Here is a 22,274-nt window from a genome sequence, read left to right as displayed (position 1 = left end):
AAAGAATGTTTTCAAGCTGAATAAATAATATAATATGAGATGGAATTGACATTTGTTGGCTCAGGAAAATGACAGTTAAGGAAAGAAACAGAAAACTATAGACAGAATTCTCATGTGGTGGTTGTATATCTGCTGGATGCTATCAGATGAATTACATTTGTAATTTAATTTCTAGAACTCAACAAAGCCTAAAGTTCCCATAAAGCAGTTATTTATAAACATGACTAGAGAAATCTTAAGATTACTTCTGGGGGGTACACAACATAAAACCCTGATATTTAGTCAGGAGGGAAAAATCACTAGGTGGAATCAGTTTAAAGTCTCCACATTCAAATCTAACTTTTGTTCTCTCGCCAGTGACTTCATCGCTGACTGAGATCTGTTTCAGGGCTTGAGGAAGAGAAAATGGCACATTAGCACATAAATGCGCTGTAGTCTTTTGAAAACAGTCTAGGGAAGCCCTGCCTAAACCACAGGGACTCCTGGGTTGAAGGGGGGCTTTAATTTCATTATTCACCGAAAGGTTCCCTTCACTGGGCCTCCGGAGGATCTGCCTAAAACAGATGAAAAACCAGCTGAGACCAGCTTAATATGACACAGACTGGAATATATAAATATGTTTTTGTCTAAACATTGAAAAGATAAATTAATATGAAATGACGAGACAAACACTGGGGTAATTAAAACGCGTTGTCCTCTCTTATGTTAACTTTATTCCAGGAAGCTATTAAAAGTCAATATTTGGCGCACAGGTACCTAATATAGATGCCAACAAAAATAAACACATATGGGATAAAAGAGCATAAAATTCCACTTGAATTAAATGGGTATATTATTTAATTCCAATTCAATTTCTATGGGGTCAAATGACTGGGGTAATATTTCTGCTAACACGACAAGTTCAGGTAAGACAGTAGCACTGAGCCACTCCATACTGTTTACAGGCACAATAGATCAACAAGGCCTCTTTCTCAACATCTAGCACGTCCCTCTCAAGGCACTCCAATCATCAGTACATACATAGAATTACACAGCAATACAAAACTATGGGAAAGCAGGTTCAACAGCACTATAGGTACAACTGGGCTAAAATGGCTTTCACTATAAAGTGCAAAACCTAAATTCTATTCCATTGCATGGAACAATAAGAACATTAAAGAATGAAGACATTTGGTATAGAGCAACTGACTTAGAGTTAACATAAATATGTTGGTATTCTTTAGTCATTGTCAGACATATTAAAAGCAATTTTAGAAAACAAAATTTATATCCATCTCAAGTCATTGTGCCTGCATACGGCTGATTAAGCTAAACCTCATTAAAATAAGTGCATTAGATTAAATAGATGAGTCTGTGCATTCTCTGTAAATTATTACTGTAGACTCTTTGCATCACATCGGACCTGTAGTGTTATTAGGTACAAGATTTACACAGCGACAGTTTCCAGGCCTCTACTACTGATTAAGCACATACAATTCTGATGATCCATAATTAATTATTCATGATTATAAATATTAAGTAATGATGGGCAAAAATTGAAAAATAAACATTAACATCATCCACTTTTGTTATTAAAACAGCTATGCATATCTTGTACATTAAAATGCAGATTCACAAAACCTTGTTATTCAGAAAGAAAAAGCATAAAAGGCATGTAGATGATACATAAATAGAAAATAAATTAAGACACCTTGCTTTTTTTTTTTTGCTAAACTCAAAAACAGAGAAGAGGTCATGTGCTGCATAGAAACTTATAAATATCCTGTACACAGCATAAATGGTCCTGGTGACAATGGGTTATTTGTCACCCAAAGTTGAGGGTGTGGATTTGTTATGCATATTTTAGAGCCTGAAGACATGTGGCCCTAACCTGATGTGCTTTCTGTGATTTGGTGTAAGAAAATGTGTTACTTTGTCATCCCAGTCTGAAAAGGGAAGTCCTCGGTACTCATTCTTGTTTTAAGATGGACAGGCTGATTGAAGATGTACACTGTGAAGTTAAGAGTAACCATGAAGTGATTCATGTGAGTGAATGATTAAGGGAGGACAGTTTGACAGACACACCCAGTAGGCCTTTGGAATGTGGTTTAGCCTTATACATGTTCAATAGTTGTACATTTTGACAACCGCATATGCAAAGGTATATAATAATAGTATATATAAGGTGTGTACACAAAGAAAATGGACCCTCTGCTAACTCTACCAACCCATGTAACCTATTAGAATTAAAAAAAAGCACAACAAATTAATAGTCTCTTAGAAAGGAATTTACTGACTTATATAAGTCTGGCCTAAGAAGGTAAATGTAAGATGATCGAGGGTCATAAAAAGATAAAACAGGAAGGAGATAATTTTTACAATTGGGTCGGCCTCCTGCTTTGTGGCTCCCCACCAGAAGATGGCACTGTCACTAGACTTCTAAGATAAACACAAGGATTCCTTCTCTTTCCGGCAGACTGCGTGGCAGGTGGCGGCGTCGGTGTCAAAGAAGACATTAGGGCCTGCATTTCCTGTTGCTGCTGCGAGAGGGCACCTTCCTCCTCTTCCTCCTTCGCTGTAGGGAACTTGAACTGCCCTGAACTTGGGGAACCTGTATTACTTCCTGATCCTGCACGAACACCACCACCACTTTTTCCCTTTGCAGGGGTCCGCACAGGTCCTCCCAGCCTCGAGAGGGCGCTAACACGTGGGTGCTGAGGCTCTGGAGGAGAAGCCAGGCTCTCCAGAGAGGAGATGCTCTGGTTCCAAGCTTGCTGCAGGTCTAAAGGGATAATTTTAGTTGCCTCCACAGACACACAGGGAGGGAGGGAACCCATACCACATTTCCACGGCAGGTTTTTCTCTCCACATGTTGGCGATGGAGGGGCTGCGACCGGGCTCTGACAAGCATCCAGTGCAGCTGGTACTGAAAGAACAGAAAGAAACACTAGAAGATACAGAGTTGTTGGGAATAGGAAACAATCAGTTCTCATACTTTCTTACCAAAATTGTGTTCATATCTCACCTGATTTTGGTCTCTCCTTTGGTGTTTCTGGGGCTTTGCGAGCCACAAAAGTGATGCCTACATCCTCATCTTTATCTGGTTCAGAAGGATCATGTTTATCCTCCTCAGGCGCCATTGGAACCACAACTGGGTCTGAAATCAAGACACATGCAAAAACATGTTACCCACAATGCACTGGGAATTTAAAGTGGCAGGACAAAGCTCAACAGTTAATTTGGCAACCAACCTCTGTCCTGCCAGCTGACATTTCGGCGTGGTTTGTCACTGGTGTCTTGCTCTTTAGCATCTGACCCTTTATGCTGTAAAATAATATTATCAATATTTAAAAAGAGAGGGTGGGAGAACAAATAAAGTAAACTTTTCAGAGGAATACACTATGCATGCATATGGAATATTCTTTTAAATATTTTTGAAAGAAATCTATTTTGCTCACCAAGGCTGCTTTAATTTAATAAAACATATTAATATTTTTTATTTTTTATTAAATATTTTCATGTAATTTATTCTTACAATGGCAAAACTAAATTATCAGTAGCCATTACTACAGTCTTTAGTGTGACATGATCCTTCAGAAATAATTTTAATTTGCTGAGGTGGTGATTAAGAAACATCAATATTAATGTTCTAAACACTTGTGCTACTTAATATTTTTGTGGAAAACATGAAACATTTTTAAGGATTCTTCTATGAATAGAAAGTTCAAAAGAACAGCATTTATTTGGAATATCAATCTTTTGATTAAACATTATATCTTTATATCTGTCACTTTTGATAGATTTAATACATGCTTGCTGAATAAAAGCATTAATAGTGAAGAACTGTTGCAACATTCCCTCCCACTTTCACTCTTTTAATATTATGCGCTTGCACATTCACAGACACACACACATTAGCAAGTCATTGCTCATGATATATGCCAGTAACTACAAACATTAACCTTGTCTCTACATTGCCTTCGGGCAACTGACCTTACACAAACACACCAATGACCATATTAGCTCGGTTCTGTCAACACTGCACTGGCTCCCTATTAAACATTGTATAGATTTTAAAATCTTGCTTATTACTTATAAAGCGCTGAATGGTTTAGCACCTCAGTATTTGAATGAGCTCTTGTTACATTAAAGTCCTTCACGTCCGCTTCATTCTCAAAACTCTGGCAACTTGATAATACCTAGAATATCAAAATTAACTGCGGGCGGCAGATCCTTTTCCTATTTGGCGCCAAAACTCTGGAATAACCTACCTAACATTGTTCGGGAGGCAGACACAGTCTTGCAGTTTAAATCTAGATTAAAGACCCATCTCTTTAACCTGTGTTACACATACAGTAACATACTAATATGCTTTTAATATCCAAATCCGTTAAATGATTTTTAGACTTCATTAATTAGGAAAACCGGAACCAGGAACACTTCCCATAACACCCGATGTACTTGCTACATCATTAGAAGAATGGCATCTACGCTAATATTAGTCCGAGGTCACCGTAGCCACCAGATCCAGTCTGTATCCAGATCAGAGTGTCACTGCAGTCACCCGGATCCAAAACTTATCCAGACCAGATGGTGGATCAGCACCTAGAAAGGACCTCTACATCCCTGAAAGACAGCGGAGACCAGGACAACTAGAGCTCCAGATACAGATCCCCTGTGAAGACCTTGTCTCAGAGGACCACCAGGACAAGACCACAGGAAACAGATGATTCTTCTGCACAATCTGACTTTGCTGAAGCCTGGAATTGAACTACTGGTTTCGTCTGGTCAGAGGAGAACTGGCCCCCCAACTGAGCCTGGTTTCTCCCAAGGTTTTTTTCTCCTTTCTGTCATCGATGGAGTTTCGGTTCTGGCTTGCTTAGTTGGGGACACTTCATTTACAGCGGTATCATTGACTTGATTGCAAAGATACTATTTAAACTGAACTGAGCTGAATAATGACATCACTGAATTCAACAATGAACTGCCTTTAACTTTCATTTTGCATTATTGACACACTGTTTTCCTATTTAATGTTGTTCAGTTGTTTTGACACAATCTGTTTTGTTTAAAGCGCTATATAAATAAAGGTGACTTGATTTGACACACACCACACACGCATACATGTTTGTCTTAGCATACCTTGGCCTCCCTCATGTCCGCCTAACTCAACTTAAGTGTGTTTTTCTGCAGTTTGGAGCTCTTGCCTTTTTCTGACTGCGGTCCTTCTTGTGGCGCTTGTAGCGAGTGGATTTAAAGGACTCCAGACGGTTGTGCATATTCCTCTGGAACACCTCCCTGTCCTGTCTCTCTTTTTCACCCACTGTCATGAAGTGCCGACTATAGTGAGACTGGTACTGCAGGAATAAAGAAGGAGAGGTCAACAGAAGCAAAAACAATATACAAGGTGTCACACATTTCACTGATGCAATATAATGTTTCAGAGCTCGTCACAGTGAGAGGGTAAGAGTGAGTATGTGTGTGTGTGTGTGTGTGTGTGTGTCTGTGTGTGTGTGTGTGTGTGTGTGTGTGTGTGTGTGTGTGTGTGTGTGTGTGTGTGTGTGTGGCCGGAACTGTACCTGTCTCCTGGGTTTGTAGAGGTTTTCAGCAAGAACATGATGTGTCTCAAGCTCTTCCTCTATTTTGGCTCCTGGCACTGTGTCAATCACCTGGAGGTCTAGACACACTCCACTGCCATTCTCTCTCCTGAGGGATCACACAGATAGACACAGACAGGAACCAACATGCATGTAAACACATGTATACTTACACCACAGATATGCACAAAATGTCTTCCTCTGCCCCTGCACACACTGTCTACACACACTAACACACATTCAAAAAGATCTGAAAATAAATCAACGATAAAAAAAAAAAAAATACTCACAGGTAGTTGGTAACATTTGTGAACTCTGGAAAAGAGGTTCTGCTAGCCATGGAAGGCAGAGAGAGTCTAGCAGAGGTCAACACATTCCCACCCTGAGAGAAAGACAGAGAAATTCCCTCGAATTCAAATACTATATACTTCAAATACTAAATGCTATGCTTGATTCTGATTGGCTGACACATACAGTGTCACAGTCTGTTTCTGCACTCTAACATAGAAACATATACATGAAAATATATATACAGTAAGCAAGTACAAACCTGTGGGAAAGACATGCAGAAATGTGACTTATATACAAAAGGACAGTAAAATATATATTTTTTAATTAGAAAAACATTTTCGTTGATACATTTAGTTTTTTTCCCTGGACAAATTAAAAGAGTGATTCTGTGCCTCTTTCACGTAGTAGTCCAAAAGAGAAAAGAGGTTTCTCTATCTTTCAATCTTGTGCTAATATTAGCTTGCTAACTCCTCTCAGGAAGCCAAGCTCTATGAAACTCAAGGGTACAGGAAATGATCGCACTGGAGGACAAAAGTCCTGCATGACTTATGTTCCATGTGTTCTACACATCTAACATGACTAAGGACAAACTGTAACCAACTTAAAAGAATCGAGTGGGAAATGTGTAACAATTACAACGTTCATTTTTATACATTCATATTAAAATATTTTTACACCACTCTACTGGAAGCCCGTCGTTTTCTTTCCTCTTTCAATCTCTCTCTGTATCTGAGTATTTTTGTAGATACGTTTGATGTTGCAGCTGACAGGTATCAGATGCCTACAAAGGACCAGTATTGGCAGAGACACAGTGGCGTCAGGGTAACTAACAAAGAGAGGAATTATCCTCTGCTCTTCAAACGACAAGCCTAAGAAACAGTCTCAGTGCTTCCTCTGCTCAATGCCATAATCCAGGGGCTTTCAGCCTTTAAAGGCCCAAGGACCCCCAACAAGACTCTCATCCAACCCAGAGACCCCCCAGCATAAAAAAACTCTAGTATAACTTTTATTAAGAACAGTAACTACCATAACATAAACTAACATTACTAATAGTTAATGTTCATTCAAAAAAGTTAGAAATGAAAATGTATTGAAGATCTTGGCTATAATGCACAACTGTTAGTGAGTCTGAATGAAGAAACAATTTTACAGTGGACACATGAAAACAGAAGTGTTTTTTTAGCAGTTTAATTGTATTGCACAGCAGTGAGGTTTTTACCTACTACTGATTTTTGAGTGTGAGCACCATCTAGTGGTCCACTATTTCAGTACAATAATAATACAGCATACAAACCTTACAGAAAAGTGTCATGGTGAGAACCACAGAGTCATACATTACAGCCTTTCAGGACAGCAGCGTCTCAGCACTCACAACTTTTTAACAAGAAAAGCAATACCTGAAAAAGTAATGCTGACAAACCGTCTACCTGATAAACGGCCACATGAAGTCTTTTACCTGATCAATGACACTGATGGCATCTCTGATGTTGATTTTCTGATAGGCCTCCCACAGTTCACTCTTATGGTACACAGACTTTCTCAAAAGCAGCTTGCTCAAATAGTTCTTGTCAAATTGCTCCCACCTGAAGGATAAAATACAATGATTCTTAATTCTTTTCAGCTCTTGTATTTTGACCGAGCACATTTCTCATCATGAGAATATAGATCTAGATGCAGTATAAGTGCCGCTCACTTGTCTCTCCAATGATGGTATCCATTCAATCCGGCAATGTCCTCCACAGCCGTCAGAATGTGGTCAAAGGCCTGAAGACAGAGGGACAGACAAGTTCAGTGCTTCTGTAAGTTATTAATGACTATTTTACTTGAATTATCTGCATCTCTGCATTTAGATTGATTTATTCATTTATTTCATGTCAGCATCCAAGGCTATTTTGAGATGAGAAAATCTGCTGACTGTAACTGTAACACAATGTGTGAATGAGATGAGACGATGACTATGGGCTAATATCAATATTTTAATTACTTTCTTTTTGTTTCTTGGGCACAAATTCATATCAGTATGTCCACAGCATGAAGATAAGAGTTAATGGATTTATGAATGAACCACTCCTTTTAACATCTTACAAGTCTACTGACATTTGTTATGGCATCCGCTTCAAACATTATAATACTCATGATTAATGAAGTTAACTCTACAATAAGTTAATCCACTTGTCCGGCTTACTCTTTGACAGTGATGCCATAAAAAAACAGCACTACTATGAAAAAATAATAAATAAATAAAAATAACAAAGCAAAACTTAACAAAACATGAACAAAAAAAAGAAGTTCAAACTAAATTCTAAAGATAGCTGTGTGCTTGTTTCTCTGGCACATAAGGTGAACACAACTCTAAATCTTCAGAGTTTGGGAAACTACTGGATTCTAAGAAATATCTCTTATATTCTCCTTTATTTTCTCTGAATCTCTCCTGTATTATTTTGTATCTCTTCTGTCAGCTCAGCTACACTACAGTCTATCTTTAGCCGTGAGTCTCACAGTGTGCATGCAGCAGCAGGTTGTGTAAGGCCTTCAAGAAAGAGGATGAGGTAAATGGCAAGGGACTGTGTGACCTCTGCCTATGTGTGCACATCTATTTATGGAAAGGCAAAAAAGAGCTCTGATGATTAATTCATTGGAGGTAAGAGTCTAACGTCAGTCTGTCAGTCACAATGCTGCTGTTTCAGTCATCAGATCACAAGCACTGCACAGATAGCAAGGTCACACATTTCACCACAGGACAGAGAGAGACAGGTGAAGAGAAACAGAGACAGAATAGAGGCAGGATTCACAGCCAGAGTATTGGGAGTGATATTTACTCACACGCTCGTGGATCTCTTCGTTAATGTTTGGTTTTCTGTTTGTGCTGCGAGGCACTTTCAACCATTTCACTAAAGGCTTGATGGTTAAACCCTGGGAGGAAAGATTAGGAAAATGTCAACGAATCAGACAGAAGGAAGCCTCCAAAACTTTCAACTAAATATCAGAGCTCATATTTCTAGAAGCAGCACCAAGTCAGTATTTTGGGGCTTTTAAATAAACTTTTTACATAATTAAGCAGAATCACACTATAGCATGCTGTTTTTTGAAATACTGATTTACTCATATTTATATATTTGCCAGATATTTTGTGTATTTTTGCTCTTCCAATGAAAGAGGTTTTAAATGAAGCACAAGCTTAATCAATGTTACGCTTGTCAGAGGAACACTAATTATATATTTTTTATTAACTACACTGTAATTGTTTTAGTGAAATTAGGGGTGGGCAATATTATCAAAATCTTATATCTCGATATGAGTAATTTTATTTTGGGGTAACAATATATATCACAATATAGTTATTTTTGCTTTAATTAAGATCTTTTTGATAAAAAAAATAAAAATAATAATAATATAAATTTGATAACAGAAATTTTATAATTCTTGTCATCAGTGTCAATTTCACACACACACACACACACACACACACACACACACACACACACACACACACAAAATACTTGCCTAAATAAAAATAAATAAAACCTAAAGCTCACTGAAGACAAATAAACAGTAAGCGATTAAATAAGAATAAGAAACTAATTACAAGCAACAGGACAAAAAAATAAGTTGAAAAAATAAATAAGAATTGCTATATTGTATAAAGTAAAAACTGCATATTCTTCATTGTGTAAATTAAATATATATTTCTTCTTATTAAAGTTATAAAAGTGATTTAGTCAGTGAGAGATTGTTGTTTAATTAACATGAATGTCAGACAGTAGGAATATTAGACTGCTGTCACTTTAAGAGATGCCCGGATCCAATATACTGTTACACATGTGTCTCCTTCTCAACTGTTTGCTTTCACTTAAGACCTAAATTACTGTGTTTAAGCAGATGTGTGAATGCATCTCTGACACCATTCTCTTTCACTGCTGATTGCATTTAAATGGCTTAAAATCACTTGTTTTTAAATCGCAATGCTTAAAAACAAGGGCAAACAATACGTTTCCGTGACCACGATAGAGATGATAGTCCAAAATCTCTACTGGTTGACAAATTTCTAATAGTTAATCGTATCTACCGATATATCGTCCACCCCAGTGAAATATTCAGTGACTGACAGGGCTGTTAAACATACTGAAAAACTGTACTTAATGTAGAAAACTGTAGATACTATGTCAAAATAAATAAATAAATATAGTCATGAGTACAATAAAATTGCCTGAGTGAAAGTTAAGTATTTAATTGTACTTGTACACTTACTATTTTGACCACAAATGACTGAATAAGGAAAAAAGTTATAGTAGTTTGCTAGAATGAGGTTGTGAATTCAGCAACTGTTTTCAAATGAATTGGTTAAATGAATGATTCAAATGACTCACTCATAGAGAATGTGTCTGAATTCAGAATCATATCATATAACTAAATAAATACTACTGCTATTTTTATTTCTACCATATCTAAATATGATAGAGATAATATAAGTAGTATGTGATGTCAAATTCAGCCAGCCGCTTGCTTCGGTCATGAATGAATCATTGTTTTTGAACGAATAGTCTAAATGAATGAGTCAGTGAGACCCTTATTGGCACCTACAATACTAGCAAATCAATGTATCCTGCAAAAAGAATTGCTGGAAAAACCCTCAACAATAATACTCATACTGAAAGTGTCAAAATTTATATTATATATTATGTATATGTATTTCATGTTTTAATACAAAAAGAATCCACAACTACCTGTTACAGGGGAGAAGAAAAAAAGCACACTTGTCTAACCAGCATATTTGTGGAATCTGTTGACAGATGAGCTCCTAACCAACATTTGGCAGTATATCCAGATGATTCCAGCAGTCAAATTTACTGTGGCATGTTGGATACACCAATATGACAACACACGCATAAACACTCTAGAGATTCTCCAGCCTTAAATAATGGATGAGATTGGAATCAGGTAAAAAGCCTGGCCAGATGGGCACATCACACAAACACACTGATACATAGGCAGCACCATCAAAATCACTCCATTCATCAAAATTAGCATCTATATGTCAGAGCAGCTTTGGAAATAACAGTAATTTGACACAGCGGTCGAGAAATGTCATCCCTGCAAGGTAATTGCCTGCACACTTCACAACACACACATACATGTATGTCAAATAGATGTCTCTATTTGTTTCTATGTTTTGCCTTAACTAGGATTTACACAAGCTCCAGTCTGGATCCAGAAAACCTGAGAAGAGATGATGCTGTTCTAGTTTTTCTAAAAATCCTGTCATACGTGCACAAACTGACAGTCACCACTTATAAGCTACTACTAAATATTGTAGAAACATAATTTTCTGTAAAGTTGCTTTGTAACGATTTGTATTGTAAAAAGCGCTATACAAATAAACTTGAATTGAATTGAATACATACACACATAAGTAATACAATTCAGAGCCTGAGGAAAGAAAAACAGAAAACAAACAAACACTTTTATCAACACATAATGATTCTGTAAAAGTGAGAAGAGAGGGAAAACATGAATAGTCAAGAATACAGAAACAATAAATATGTAAAAGAGTTACCTGAAACATGACTGTGAAGAAAACCACAACTATGGTTGTTGCCACAAAGTAGTCTTTAGCCTTCACATGTTCTTTATCTAAAAGTACCACGAGAGCAAAGGCCACAGCACCTCGGAGACCGCCGTATGACATCACCACTTGATCGATCTTTTCCAGGGGAACCAGCCTGAACCAGTTCAGGAACCAGGTCTGCCCCGCAACACCTGCACATGACATGTTGAGCAAATAAATATGCTAACTGTTAGAGCTGAGGCCTTTGTAAATGTCTAGTGCAAGATTAATTCAGCATCTCCACCCATTATAAATGACAAAAGAAGTTCAATGAAAACTAGATGAATGTACATGGTGTGTTTTCAGCTTTCATGGTTTAGGAAAATCCAAAGTGAAAGTTAACTGTGAAGCAGAACAAACTATGAGTGAGGGGTTTCAATTAACAGTTCTCTTTTTTTTTTTTGACTTCAGTAACCAAAAAGTACCAACAATACAATGTGACTATCATGTTTTTTTTTAATCATGGTATAGAAAGGAATAGTTTAAAATAGAATAGAATAGAATAGAACCGAACTCTCACCCACAGCCCTGAAGACTAAAATAAATATGAGGGTGCTGACAACAAGGCCAGTGTCCCAGGCCCATTTGGACTTGTCCACAGCTGAGATACCCAAAAAGATGAAGATGATCGTCTCTGCAATGCTGGCCAGGGTCTTCATGGTGTACTTCACGGTGGTCCGGGACTTCTGGGATATATTGGCCTCCACATACTTGTTGCAGCCAATGCCGCAGAAAGTCATCCTGTTATGAATCAACAATGCATAACGACAATAGAATACAATATATGTATTTTCATCCAAAGAAAACATATAAATACATACATATAACTGAGTTTACAGTTTAACAGAGTGGTTGTTAATCTTCATATAAATTGTGTAGACCTTTGTACCTTTGGAGTGACGTTTACATTTAGACAAATATATGAGATATCCCCATACGTACGTACAGTATACTCTATATACACAAATTAGGGCTTCAGACAGGAATTACGCTTTGCTCAGAGTGCTGTGTTTTTTTATTTGAGTCACTCTGCATTACTCACAGAAACAATGAAAAGAGCAGAATTATAATGATGAGATCATATTTATATAATGCAGTTACACATTACCTTAAATCCTACTATGTTTTATTGCAATCCAAACTCAATACCCCCTTGTCCATCAGGGGGCGCTCCAAGCACTGCATTACTTTATACTTACAAAATCAGACAGACAGGCATTTATATGGGATGTAGACTCAGAATAATCAATAGATGCAAGCAAAAATATCAATGTACTACATCAATTTTATACATGTATCTTACACAAACAAATGCCTTTCAATTTGATTGTGGTTAGTAAGATACATCTATAAAATGTATGCAGTACATGGATCATTTTGCGTGCATCTATTAATCATTTTGAGTCTAATTTCATCCCATACATTTACTTTAACTACGTGTGAGAGAGATCATTACTTTATATCTTGTAGTACTAATTACTGTCCTTAAGGCATGTTGTATTCGAGCATGACTCTGCATCTTAAAATCTGTTCTAATAAGCAATACTAAATTGGGTTAATAATCTAATTCCTCTGCTCATAATCTCATTATGTGATTTATGACCCACCAGAAACTACTGGGATTTACGGGACAGCACAAAAATATTCTGAAAGCAATCTGAAACAGTCTTCAAACTTGCATTGAAAATATTCATAAACAACATCATGTTTTCCTCATCATGTGCACAGACATACAGCGCACATAAACAACTAACCAGTTTTCATTCAGTGTATCATTTATGTTTTCATTCTCCTTTATTATGCTCCTATATTTCTCTCTCGTTTGCTGTAGTACTCTTAGGTATGAAGCATTCCCTATCTCTGCTTTAATACTGTCATTTAACTTCTCACCATTATAAATGTCAGCCACTACAGAGATTATCACAGAGCTGCTTTTTCTATCGTGATGGGAACACTCATCTAATGATATTTTCTATGCCCTGTGATCACACAAATCTTTCTGGATTTCACAATTTCAGTCATATTTAATTTTGTGTATTATTCGTCTTCTAAACAAATTTCATGGTCACAGCATTAATAAAGATGCAGTTTACTACTATGTAGAGACTCCTTTTCGAATAAGTCAAGTTATTCAGATGAGTATGCTAGGAGTGGCAACACTCACGATAGAATAGCTGACAGAGAGAAGAGTTCTGCCGTCAGGTAGGCCAGGTAAACCAACAGGAAGATGAACAGTGGCTCTATGATGCGCACTGTCTTCGTGAAACGAGTGACAAAGGCCAGAATGACGGCAAAGATGAGCCCGACCAAAGTCCCTCCAATACTGACAATGAAGAAGGATGCTGGAATCATTGCATGTAAGATAGAGAATAAAAAATAATCAACTCATTTAAATATTACACTCTAAAAGAAACAATTTATACATTTTGAACTTACCAATTCCTTTAAAATAGTCTGCAGTGTAAACATTTCCTGGTCCCACTTCCACAAAGGATATGTACACTTTGTATAAGACCTGTGGAGAAAATTACTAATTTATTCCTGCAACACTATCTTGCCAATTTGGAAAACTAAATGATAAAAATAAAATAATCATTGAAAGTTTAAATAAAATAAAAAACTTCACACTATACCTTCAAATAACATCATTCAAAAATTTAGGGCCAGTCAGATTTTTTTAATGTTTTTGAAATCTCAGGTGTTCACCAAGGTTGCATGTATATGATCAAAATACTGTAAAAACAGTAATATTATAAAATATTAGTATGATCGAAAGTAATTATTTTCTATTATAATCTCTCTGAAAATGTCATTTATTCCTGTGAAGTTAAAGCTGAATTTTCAGTAGCCATTACTCATCTTCATTGTCACATGATCCTTCAGAAATCATTCTAATATGCTGATTAGCTGCTCAAGAAACATTTCTTATTATTATCAATGTTGGGTTAGGTTAGGTAACGGTTAACAGTTGTGCTGCTTATTTGTTTGGAAAGTGTAATATATTCTTTTTCAGGATTCCTTGATGGATAGATAGGTCAAAGTACTGTCAGTTTTGATCATTTTATGTGTCCTTAATAAATAAAAGTATACTCATTTTGGTCACTCTTTATTTTGGGAACCAATTCGCATTATTAACTAACTATTAACTACAACTTTTGCCTCAGTAAACTCCTAATTTGGTGATTAATAATAGTTAGTAGTTTTTACATTTAGACACGATTCGCTTGTATTGGTGTTTTTGTTTTTTATGTCATTATAATATGAATGGATTGGAGCACTATATTACTGTTTTATGTAAAGGTGCTTTGTCAATGGTAGTGCTGGCTAACTGGCTCAAGGACTCCTCTCTGTGCCAATCACAACAGGCTTGTCCAGCTGACCAATCAGAGCAGAGTAGGCTTGTGGAAGGGAGGGGTTTGCTCCGAACTTGCTCAAACGAATCGTTTTGAAATCATTGGCAATTGACTGTAATATTAAATATATATTCTGAGAAAATTGCAGTGTTTTCTGACCTGAGATGCATTTAACCTGTTGTAGAGAACTCCAACACAATATTAGGACACTTCGAAATACCATATGAACTGCTCTTTAAGATAACAAAAGATAATTATTATGGTTATTTATGGTTATTTAATGCCATTAAAAGGGACAGTTCACCGAAAATAATTTATGTAATAATTTTTTTCACAGACCTTTATGACTTTCTGTCTTCTGCAAGACACAAAAGAGGAATATATGATATTTTGAAGAATGTAGGTAATACAAACAAATGGTGCCAACTGGCTTCCATTGTATATGACAAAAATAAAAATCTAATTATCATCTTCTATATCCCACTGAAGAAAAAAAGTCATAGTTTTGGAATGCTGTAAATGCAGTAAATTCACCAAAAATGGTGAATTATCAATTTAAGGGATAAAAATAAAATGCCAATATTGATTTTAGACCATTCTGTGTGGAAAAAAGTTGAACATGCATAATAGTCTCTGTCTCAGTCCAATCTAGTAATTCATAATCCTTGATTCACCCTTAGTGTCGGATGCATTTTTATAAAAATCACAACTGACATATAACACAGCAACTGAAAACTATTCCACTACATGATTCAACACCTTTACAGAGTAAGTCTGGAACTGTTGTTCCTCACATAACCTGTGAATTCAAGCAAAAACATGCAGACCCAGACAAATAATCTTCTGAAAGACATTCTGGAATGGATGGTTACATCCATGCTTAAACATTTGCACAGACTTGCATACAGTCAACACAAACCCAAGACTGCACAAACAAGAGCTTGATACTCTGCTGATTTGGAATCAAATTTAATCCCAACGAGAATATATAGAATAAACAAGTAATACTAAATTAGTTTATCTCTAACCAGTAGCTACTGTATGTCCCAAGAGTCATTAAATAAAAAATACAAAGAAAAGAGGGAAAGGGTTTGGATAATTCAGTGGCAATGTCTTAGCATAAGTCATTTACTATTGATTTGCTCCTCCAGAGAAAGTAAATGACTTTTGGTTATGCTTTATAACGTAATCATGTCAGCACTACAGCAGAGGGTTCTGGAATAATGTGACCATAACAACAGAGGGACAGAAGGATGCAGAGATTTTCCTCATGTCCCTTGAGCTCTCCTTCAGCCTTTTAAATCCCTAAGCTAACCTTAACTTTCAAATGTCCACACGAAAATAAGTAGGTCAACATATGTCAAAACACTCCAATATCAATTATGACAGAATTGAGTGTCTATGGTACTATAGATTTTTTTTTTTTATAACAAATTAATATATTTTTTCTGCTTGGATGCATTCAACTTATCAAAAGTAACTGCAAAGCCTTTTTATTGTTACATAAATTTTTTATTTCCAATAAGTTATGTTCTTTTAAACATTTTACACATCAAAGCATACTGAAAAAAAACTATTATGGTTTATATAAAAATATTAAGCAGTTTTCAACAGTGATAATAATAGGAAGCAGCAAATAAGCATCTTAAAACAATTTCTAAAGGATTATGTGACACTGAAGTCTAGAGTAATGGTTTTGGTGAGAATAAGAGACTTTATAAAAAATAAAAATAAAAAAAAACTTACTGACCTCAAACTTTTGATTGGTAGTGTATTTTCTCACTCACATGCTCACCATTATTCTCTGTGTTAGTCACATTGCCCAAGCTTACATAGTAAAAGCAATATGTTTATAAGTTAGGGATTGAAGCAAACAAGAGACATACTGACTTACCACAGTGACAGCATCATTGAGCAGTGACTCGCCAAAGACAATGATGAAGAGTGTCTCATTCACATGGACTCAGCACAGCGATCACAGCTACAGGATCCACAGCCGAGATCAGAGCGCCAAACAACAAGAAATCCATCAAACCCGCATTCACTTTTTCATCTGCACACACACACACACAAATACAAGCTGCAGTCAATAATTACAGCCAAACTGACTGTAGTACAGCCTTAATGGTGTGGTGTAGTAGTTAAAGATCTGTGTTAGTAGTTTCAAACATTGTAAGATGGGATTCACCATAGTGCACTTGAGCAAAAAACTTGACCCCATGATGCTCCAATGGGACTGTCCTTGTGATAAGAGTACTGTATGTTGCCTTGGATAAAAATGTGCAGCTAACAGCTAAATGGCTACTTACTAGCTTTCTTAGATCTAAAACATCCTTACACCACATCTCATCATGTGGGATACTTGGGTCAACAATTATAAGGCAGTGATGACTTTTATTGAACAAAACTTAGCATAACTCACAATATGAAACATCGCTGAAGAGCTATGTTTGAATGAGTTGTAAAAATGTAAAAACATTTATATATAATCACACTATGTGACCTGTGTTTAATTATTAAGTCCAATCAATAAACCTACTGTATCGCCTGTATTTAGACTAAAAACCTCTGTGATAACTCTGGTGATTATTATTAATAAACTGGATCCTTTATTGAATTTGCCCCCCATATTTTATCATACTGCAGTTGTCAGTATTTTATAAACAAAATAAGCAACTGAAGTAACATCACAGTAACAAAAGGACTCTAATAGCTTATTTAATAGCTTACAGTATTTATTAAACAATGATTTGCAACCGGGGTCAGGGTCCACTAGGGGGGAGTCAATTAACTTCCGAAAAGGGTTTAGGAAACGTAATTAAACTAAAAACATAAAAATCAATGTATGAACAAACAGTGCTGGAAATGTCTGGAATCAAAAAATTATTCAAGGTTTATTATTTTAACATGCTTACCCACTCATAATTTATCTTAATAAAAAGTTCCAAAACAAGCGTACGTGGCTAAAGCACTGTATGATTTATGATCATTTAAAAGGTGTCATATTTGGTTCCATTAGTTTGAAATGACACCCCATATTAGCTCACCTATGCCTCCTGCCATCTTGACTCCACAGAGACAGAATCCAGTGCAGAAGGCGTTCCACAGTGTGCCTACCACAGCATACATCAAAATGGCACCCAAGTTGTCGAAAAAGAGCCGTGCTGGCATAAAATACCCAGCATCCCCGACTATAGTCGGCAGGAGAAAGAGGAAAAAAAGTCCTGGGTCCAGTTGGTACGGCTGCTTCTTGCTGGCGATAAGAACCACTGCACCCAGAACCAGACCCAGCAGAATCAGCATACAGCTCTCTGGGACCGCTGTGGTGAAACGCTGAGAGAAGTGGAAAACTGAAGATCGCCGAGTGGAGAAAAGAGAGAACAGAGGGGAAAAAAGTTGAGATGTTGTCATTCAGTGTCATTAAAAGTGTAAAAGTAGTAAATGTGCTTTACTGAATTGGCACTATAGCTGTAAAATGTAATTCCTTTTAAACTGACTTTAATTGCATTTTGCCCATAATGTATACAGTACACTGCATTCATGTACTTTGACTTTTAGCCATTTATATTTGAATTATTCAATCTCAAGGGAAAAAATCTTAAAATCAGTATCTTTTTGTTCAAAATAATAACCATTCCCAAGCTTGTATGTGATGTATTTTGTGTATTTTTATAACAGATATAGTAATAGATGTTATAGATACGTGGTTAATCTTTACTTTCATCAGAGTTTATTGCTGCAAGATGCACACATGCCAATTTTATAAACAATGTAACACCCATAAAAGAATGCATAATGCATAAAAATGCATTAAAATGCAAAAGAATGCACAAAAGAATAAAGCAAACCAAAAAACATGCAAAACACTAAAAGCTTCATGAAGAAAAAAGCCTGAATTAAGGAGTAGTTTATAAGTTGTGGCTGCTGTAATTCCATACCATGATTTCAAATGAATTGTTACTCAACACCACTCTAACGTACAATGCCTTACAAATAGTGAGTCACAGAGGGACTGTAAGTGTGCCAGTATTCTGTCACAAAAACACCATTCTCATACTAAAGCTTAAGAAAGGCGTATCATATACACAAACAAACAAACGCTGTCTGCATACTCACTTCATCAGTAAGATGTATTGTACCTTACTCAATGGAGCAGCTGCAAGAATTCATCACAGTATTTCCCATGGGAAATTCAGTGTGACCAGTTTCCATTTGCAAGTCAGACATATCAAATGGCCATACAAGTGATTATCAGGAGGGGAACGATCACACTGCAATAACTTCCTCTTAATCGTGAATCAGAAGTCGGCTGGATCAGGACACTGAAACATGAGGTGTAAGTCTATACTTCACATTAGCTACAAGTACTGTTTATATGGACAAAGGGGAATTTAACAGATTATAAAAAGTTTGGCAGTATAAAGGATGGGGATATTTTACAGAAAATTATGTTGATTAATAATGCTTATTAAAAATTAGTAAGGCACACACTGACCTCCTACAGATTCATTCCATTCATACTGACACACCTGTGTGGCACTCCAACCTCTTTTTTTGTAATAGAAAAGACCTTCATGTGTAAACATGACACTTGCTACTGCTAAATCAATTCTATCACAAGATCTCCTGCTTTTAAATTATTACTTGTCATAAGCTTTTAATAATCAGTCCACATATAATTACAGCCATAATGAAAGAATAATAAATCGAATTAAACCGACGCCCTTCATTTTCAGGGACAGGCAGAGAGAGTGCCATCCCATTACAACTATCTTTATTAACATTAGAACAGGTCTATGATTACATTAAAATGTGTGTATAACGGGATGGTGCTCAAACTCAACAACTGAAAGTACGGATGTTTGAGAAGTAGAGTGTGATCTGAATGCAGAACACTGATAAATGAGATTGTGAAAGTTACAGGACCGATCATAATCATCACTACATACGAATATGGTTTAATTGTTTTTTTTTTTGTCTGTAGCTGAACTAATGAGCGGACATTGTCAATAACCACAGTTTCAGCTTTGTAGGTGACATGCAGTACTGTTTTCTTAACACCTGTTAGACTGTGTGTACTCAGCACTTGAAGACAGCTGAATATTGTGCACAGGTGTTCAGATAGTGCTACTATCTCAGATGCAAGACAAATATTCCGAATTAATTTTGATGGTGTTACTGTGGCAATCGAATCATGGAGCAACAGATGATTGAGCTACCAGAACTAAATGATCTGATATAACTGCATGTCTTAGCCAAAAATACAAGCTGGAGGGACGCCTGAGAGAAACCCACACATGCAAATACAGGAGGAAGTGCATTTTGTACTTTATGTACTTTATATGCACATATTTTCATGAATCAGCTACACAATGTGTACCACAAAATGTACATCGAGTCAAGAGGGGTCAAACTTTATTCACGAATAGCACAAAATCAAACAATTCTCCAGCAAACTCTCATTTGTAATGAGCTGAGAAAAGATGATTGTAGAAGCATTTGACTGGTGGATTTTGGTGAAGAGATTTTAATCAAATAGCAGAAATGTTGCAAATTAAAAGTACTGGAAATAACTTGATGGTATTATTCATAATTTCACACACATGCAAAACAGTGCTGGTTTTAAAGGGGCAGTTCACCCAAAAATAAAAAGTATGTCTTCATTTACATATCTTTAAGATGTTCCATCCACATCTATATATTTTAGGTTATTTTTTGTATTTATTTTAGTTTTTTTAACACAAAAGATATTTTGAAAAATGCTTGGAACCAAACAGTTGGTGGTACCCATTGACTTCCATATATGAAATAATAAAAATAATACATTCTTCAAAATATCTCCTTTTGTGTTCAAAAGTCTGCAACAAACTCAAATTGGAAAATATGTAGCTACTGCGACATACCGTATACATCAATATTAAAAACGCGTAATAAAAAGCAATCAGTAGCTACATGGCTACGTTTTAGAACAATATGCCACGCCAGGGACCGTATGATGATGTCATGAGGTAACGTACAAGAAGAACTGAATCGCTTTATGAACCTCTTTATAACAAACAGTTCGAAAGAAGCGATTCGCGGACTAGAATCGAACTTCGCATCGCCATCAGAACACAGACCGACGGTGGAAATGAATGATGAGATGATGAGTCAGAGGCAGAGCCAATCAGAGCACGCAGCTTTTGGAAAGGCGCAGGGTCGACGGGAACACGGTGATCTCACGGGGCACAGAAATATAAACACTGATTGCAATAGCAAAGAAAAATCAAGAAAATTACAGGTACAAATAGAAACCCATCACTGACCGCAAAGTAGAGTTCTGTCTCTTTAACGCAGTATGATTATCTCCTGTGCAGCTAAAAGCCCTATTTTTATTATAGTATCAAAATGCCCTTGAGGAAACTTATGGGCTTTGTTGTAATGGCAACCAGCAGCGTCTGCCAGTGGAAGGAAGCGCAGGTGGCTCGCGCTTATTAGGGTACGCACCGGTTTAAAGACGTCCAAGTAGGCTACGCACTACACATATTCATGTCCTCAAGACGGTCAACTTTCTCTTAACGACATTCTAACGGATTAAGAAAGCTCGGTAGCGTCTATACCACAGCCAAAACAACTCGTCTAGTATTCGAAACTTACATTATTATTACAAAACTTACGTATTTTCGCCACACTGGCCACCAAGAGCCAGCTGGCTATAATGTAAGGTGTCTTCACGTAGCTCCATTCCCACTGCACTATCTTGTAACCTCCTCCTCCTCCGTGCTGATGAGACGACTCTCCGTCCTCCGTGCTCGGCACCGCCGGTTCCTCCTCAGACCGCGCGAGCGCAATCCCGGGATGTCCGTACTCTCCGGGAATATGGCAAGCGGCGACGGGGGATGTGCCGGCAGGTGCAGCGCTTACCTCCAGCTCTGGCGGGAGTGATGCTACGGTCACGAAAAGGTCAGTCGTTGCTTCACCAGCCACAGTTATGAACAGGAGCAAACTTAAGCCTCGCATCTTTCCTGCGTGTTTAACGGCGTGTCATCTTCATTTCTTTTATACACTCCTGTTGCGATGGCAAGCCCTCGGCAGGACGCCCCGTTACCGGTTTACAACAGCAACACTCCACTTGCCAGTAACTCGCGAAGGTGCAGCTGGTCCTGTATATGGACACGTGATCCGGTAGTGCACGAGGAGGTTCTTATTCGAGAGCCGTCACCACTGATCTATAATACTGAGCAGTGGCCGTCACCCATCATCCTCAGCAAAATAAACAGTGCATTAAAAACTCGCATTATCTGCTTATATCTACGTGCCACGAAAAAGTGCATTATGGAGAAATACATTGGTTTCTATAACAGAATAATCAACAAGTCGATTTAACCATTTACGCAGCATATTCTAAATAATATATCTCTAAATTGTGATTGTAGCTGTCAATAAATAAATAAATAAATAAATAAATAA

General features: G+C 36.9%; 1 protein-coding gene across 1 annotated transcript; it reads right to left on the bottom strand.

Annotated features, from left to right (window-relative positions):
• Positions 1–677: 677 nt before the first annotated feature.
• On the bottom strand, positions 678–22,241 carry LOC132106395 (sodium/hydrogen exchanger 5-like). The gene is given in 17 exon segments (XM_059512040.1): positions 678–2,905; positions 3,005–3,136; positions 3,231–3,303; positions 5,187–5,336; positions 5,559–5,685; positions 5,867–5,958; positions 7,324–7,450; positions 7,561–7,631; positions 8,691–8,780; positions 11,422–11,624; positions 11,993–12,213; positions 13,637–13,814; positions 13,909–13,987; positions 16,720–16,789; positions 16,791–16,878; positions 17,873–18,175; positions 21,482–22,241. Coding segments are annotated over 17 exon segments (2,898 nt in total). The 5' UTR covers positions 21,825–22,241; the 3' UTR covers positions 678–2,354.
• Positions 22,242–22,274: the final 33 nt, after the last annotated feature.

The sequence above is a fragment of the Carassius carassius genome, chromosome 2 (genome assembly GCF_963082965.1).
Source record: "Carassius carassius chromosome 2, fCarCar2.1, whole genome shotgun sequence".
NCBI lineage: Eukaryota > Metazoa > Chordata > Actinopteri > Cypriniformes > Cyprinidae > Carassius > Carassius carassius.
The sequence above is the reverse complement of the archived record's forward strand: the minus strand, read 5'-3'. Positions and strand labels throughout refer to the sequence as shown.